This window comes from Nematolebias whitei, chromosome 11 (genome assembly GCF_014905685.2).
Source record: "Nematolebias whitei isolate Nwh7 chromosome 11, NemWhi1, whole genome shotgun sequence".
NCBI classification, from domain to species: Eukaryota; Metazoa; Chordata; class Actinopteri; order Cyprinodontiformes; family Rivulidae; genus Nematolebias; species Nematolebias whitei.
In genome coordinates this window covers 48,027,203-48,031,759 of record NC_056508.1, presented here as the reverse complement: position 1 = coordinate 48,031,759, position 4,557 = coordinate 48,027,203, and the positions used below count along the sequence as shown (strand labels likewise).

The 4,557-nt window shown below is 50.6% G+C and overlaps 1 protein-coding gene across 1 annotated transcript in view; it reads left to right on the top strand.

Moving 5' to 3' along the window:
* Nucleotides 1–4,557, top strand: part of LOC119417379 (sodium- and chloride-dependent creatine transporter 1-like) — a 7,628-nt gene that overhangs the window by 2,171 nt on the left and 900 nt on the right. The window contains exons 2-7 of the mRNA XM_037684582.1: nucleotides 134–284; nucleotides 719–831; nucleotides 1,686–1,823; nucleotides 1,901–2,003; nucleotides 3,891–3,991; nucleotides 4,061–4,231. Of these exons, the coding sequence (XP_037540510.1) occupies nucleotides 134–284; nucleotides 719–831; nucleotides 1,686–1,823; nucleotides 1,901–2,003; nucleotides 3,891–3,991; nucleotides 4,061–4,231 (777 nt within the window). The remainder of the gene's footprint in view (nucleotides 1–133; nucleotides 285–718; nucleotides 832–1,685; nucleotides 1,824–1,900; nucleotides 2,004–3,890; nucleotides 3,992–4,060; nucleotides 4,232–4,557) is intronic.

The window sequence follows — 4,557 nt, the reverse complement described above, 5'->3', positions numbered from 1 at the left end:
TCATCATGTTTTGAATGAATCCCAGCTCTTTTTGTTAGACGTTCTGCTGTGACCTCTCACAGCCTGAAGTGCTGATGTGAACGGACCTGAGGATCTCGGGTTCTGCTGTGGACCGGGTTTTGCTGTGGTCCAGGTTCTGATGGTTCCTGTCTCCTGCAGGGACGCCTTCGTCCTGGCCATCATCAACAGTGGGACCAGTTTCTTCGCGGGCTTCGTGGTCTTCTCCATCCTGGGCTTCATGGCCGCCGAGCAGGGAGTGGACATCTCCCAGGTGGCAGAGTCAGGTGAGACTGAAACACTGGAACGGACTAAACCATAAACTGGACTGGACCAAACCCTGGACCAAACACTGGATTGGACCAGACCATAGACTGGACCGGACCAAATACTGGACCAAACACTGGACCGGAGCGGACCAAAGACTGGACCGGACCAAAGACTGGACTAAACATTGGACCGAACAATTAACTGGACCGGACCAGACCATAGACTGGACTGGACCAAAGACTTGACCGGACCAAAGACTGGACCAAACACTGGACTGGACCAAACACTGGACTGGACCAAACCATAGACTGGACCGGACCAAACACCGGACTGAACAAAAAACTGGACCAAACCAAGTGTGACCGAAACCTGCAGATTTACCAACAAACAGAACACAACGTTGGTCCTGGTTGTGTTTCAGAACCTAACCCTGGTCCCGATTGTGTTTCAGGTCCAGGTCTGGCCTTCATTGCATACCCAAAGGCAGTCAGTCTGATGCCGGTGGCTCCTCTCTGGGCGGCGCTCTTCTTCTTCATGCTGCTGCTGCTTGGACTGGATAGTCAGGTGACCTGAGTAACTGTAACCATGTACAGAGTAACTGTAACTAAGTACTGAGGTACTTTCATAAATGAAGTGTTTTAGATGTCCTGAAGCTGCTCAGTAATCCAGGTAGAAAAATGTCAGCAGGTTAATTCAGGTCATCTGGACGGACTCTTTGTTGAAACGTTTCGTCTGATGGACGGTTTCTCTTCACAAAGATGGCCTCCTTTACTCCTCTCTCAAACCATCGTTCCTCTCTGTCCAGGATGTGAACATCTTCATCCCTGAACGAGTGACCTCTGACCTGCAGAGGAGACCTCAGAGTCCTGGCCTGATGATACGGGCCATCCTTTGATCCTCTGCATCAGAATTATCTTTAGCTTTATTGTGACCATTCATTTGTTCTCAGTGACGTTATTGTTCAGCACTTTGTCACTGCTTCTGTTTGAAATGTTCTTTATAAATAAAGTTGACTTGACTTTGATCTGTTTTGGAGTTAAAACACTCAGGCGGTTACATGATCACTCGCCTGTTGTGGCTTGCAAGACTGAATTAAATGAAACTAAGCAGACACGTGGACCAGCTTCAGATGCTACAGCATCTTTTAAACGCACGGTCTTAGACCTCCCTCTAGTGTCTTTCTATGTAATAACAATTCAAGTTCATTTCAGTTCAGCAGAACACAACACCACCTAGCACCACCTAGCACCACCTTCAGCCTTTACTGAACCGTGTTCACTTCATACTTTAACATTCGGCAGTTTCACTGGTCAACTGAAGTCCTTCATCGTGTGCTGATGAAGATGAGAACAATGGTGCGTTCAGGGAGGCTCGGACGTCCCAGCGCTGTGGTTCTGATCATGTGTGTGTCCCTGCAGTTTGTCGGGGTGGAGGGCTTTGTGACCGGCATCCTGGACCTGTTTCCTGGGAAACCCTACCATCGCTACAAGCGTGAGATCTCTGTGGCGATCTGCTGCTTGCTGTGCTTCATCATCGACATCTCCATGGTGACGCAGGTCAGAAACGTTCTCGAGGTCATCCGAGGCGGACCGACCGGAACCAAAGTCCACTCAGGGTCTGCTTCTCCGTGCAGGGCGGGATGTTCGTCTTCCAGCTGTTCGACTACTACTCCGCCAGTGGCATGACGCTGCTGTGGCAGTCCTTCTGGGAGTGCATCGTGGTGGCCTGGGTCTACGGTACGACTGGGGGGGGGGGGCGGGGGCCACGGTGTGGGGGGGGGGGGGGTGTCTGGCTCTACGGTACAATGGGTGTGGGGGCTTGCTCTATGGTACCACCTGGGTGGGGGACTCTGGGTCTATGGTACGAGGGGGCGGTAGCCTGGATCTGGGAGCGGGGGGTTCTGGAACATGTGAAGTCTCAGAAAGAGTGTGAAATATGAACGTTAACGTCACATTTATACCACCAGCTGGTTGGATCAGAACCAACAGCAGAACTGTTGGAGCCAGCTCCAGCTACAGAACCGGCCTAAGGTCCAGGTTCAGGTCTCTGGATTGGACCTGCATAAACTGATTTTCTGTTTTTAACAAACTGACACGTCTTCAGTCCAGTTTTCCTGTATTTTTATATATAATGTATAATTTTTAATACATTTTATATATTTTTTAATATATTTTATATAATTTTTTATGTAATTTCTATCATTTCTATCCATGTATTTCCAGTTCTTTGTACCTTTGGCTGACTCGCAGCTCCGGAGTTGGGCCAGTTTCAGCTCCGGTTCTGTTGGACCTCACAGTTTTCTGTCAGCCTCTGGTATTTTTCATGTGTCCGTGTGAAAAGTTCTGGCTCCTTGGAAACAGAACTTCTGCACGGAGACTTCAGAACATCCATATTCTGGACAGGAAGCTGTGGACAGATACGTCCAACATTAACTGCCGGAGGTTTCGGGTTCTGCTCCACACCGTTTCGTACCCACATCAGCAGCCGAACCCTCATTTAGACTTTATGAACAAAGACCGGCTGACAAGGTTTGGGTATTTGGATTTGAGCTAGACCCCAGACAACAAGAACGTTTTAAAGGTTTATTGTAAAACAGTTGCTGGTGGAGGTCAGAGTTCCATAACAGGCCAAATCTGCAGAGATATGAAAAGTTAGTGGGCTGAACGTTTCTGTGAGGAAGGAGGCAAACAGAAGGACAGCCACTAACCTTCTCTTGCAGGTGAGGTGGGTGCCACCTGTAGGAGCCGGGCAGGATGACATCACTGTCACTGGGTGAAACGCAACAGAAGAACAGGACTGAGACTGATGTGATCCAAAGGGAAATCCAGAGGTTAGAACCAGGTGTGGAGGTGGGTCATACACAGGGTGTCAGAGATCCAAGAGCTAATCCAAAAGGGTGATCCATGAGTCGTAGCTGTTGGGTCAGAAGAGGAGGTCAGTAACGTGGTCGCAAGGGCGATACAATAACAGGCAAGGAGCACTGAGGTCGGGTTTCCAGAAGAGACGCATGAGGTCAAGACAAGATGATCAGATAGAGCTGTGACAAGAACGCTGAACATCTACGTCCGCAAAGAGTTCGATCATCTGCTGGGGAGCTCGGGTGACGAGCTCTTAAGTAGAGCGGGGAACAGGCGCAAGACATGAGTCTGACTGAGCTGAAGTGCAGAGTGGGCGTGGCTGAAGTGCAGAGTGGGCGTGGCTGAAGTGCAGAGTGGGCGTGGCAGAGTGACAGACCTTGGGAGCAGAGCATGACGAGGTAGAAAACATGACACCGGTAGGTTTGGACCCACATGGTCTTCAAATCCAGGTCTAATGATTGGCAGGTTTGGACCCCGTCTGGTCCTCAGACCCGGGTTGGGGGTCTTCTGTCAGAGCAGATTCCTGGACAGGTTTAACACCGAGCCTCAGACAGGAGTCATTCTTGGGGGTCCTCAGCTCCAAACTGGTCTCCAACAGGACCAGATGCTAGTGCAGGGAGCCTCAGGAGGGAGGGTAGTGGAGGATCTGCCTGTGAGTTCAGCTCTGCACCGTCAGTTTGTTTTTTAGAGACATCCTGGACCAGCAGTCTAGGACCTCAGGATGCTCCAGCGCCTTCAGTTGAGGACCATCTGTTTGTTCTGCAGGTGCGGACCGCTTCATGGATGACATCGCCCGTATGATCGGTTACCGGCCGTTCCCCTGGATGAAGTGGTGCTGGTCCTTCATCACGCCGTGCGTCTGCATCGTAAGACCGCGCGCCGCCACTTTCAGCACATGACGTCATGTTTAGAGTGTAAGACCGCTGTCGTCTCAGGGCATCTTCCTGTTCCACCTGGTCCACTACAAGCCGCTGACCTACAACAACGTGTACGTGTACCCGTGGTGGGGCGAGGTCATCGGCTGGTGCCTGGCGCTGTCCTCCATGCTCTGCATCCCCGTCAGCGTCCTCTACAAGCTCTTCAGGGCCAAGGGAACCTTCAGAGAGGTCAGCTGCCGCCACAACGAGCCGCAGGGCTCAGGGTTAAACGCTGAGCCACCGAGCCATGGCACTCGGAGTTTAAACACCGACACATAAGACACAATGCTCAGATTTTTAACGCTGAACCACTGAGCTGCAGGGCTCAGTGTTTGAGCGTTGAACCGCCGAGCCCCAACGCTCGGAGTTTAAACCCAGACAAAATAATCACAGATTTAATCTCCTGATGCTGCTCAATAATCCAGGTAAACATCTAAAGAAGTGAAGTCAGGTCCTCTGGATGTTCAAAAAACAAACAAACAAACAAAACAATTGTTTTGTTTGTTTGTTTGTTT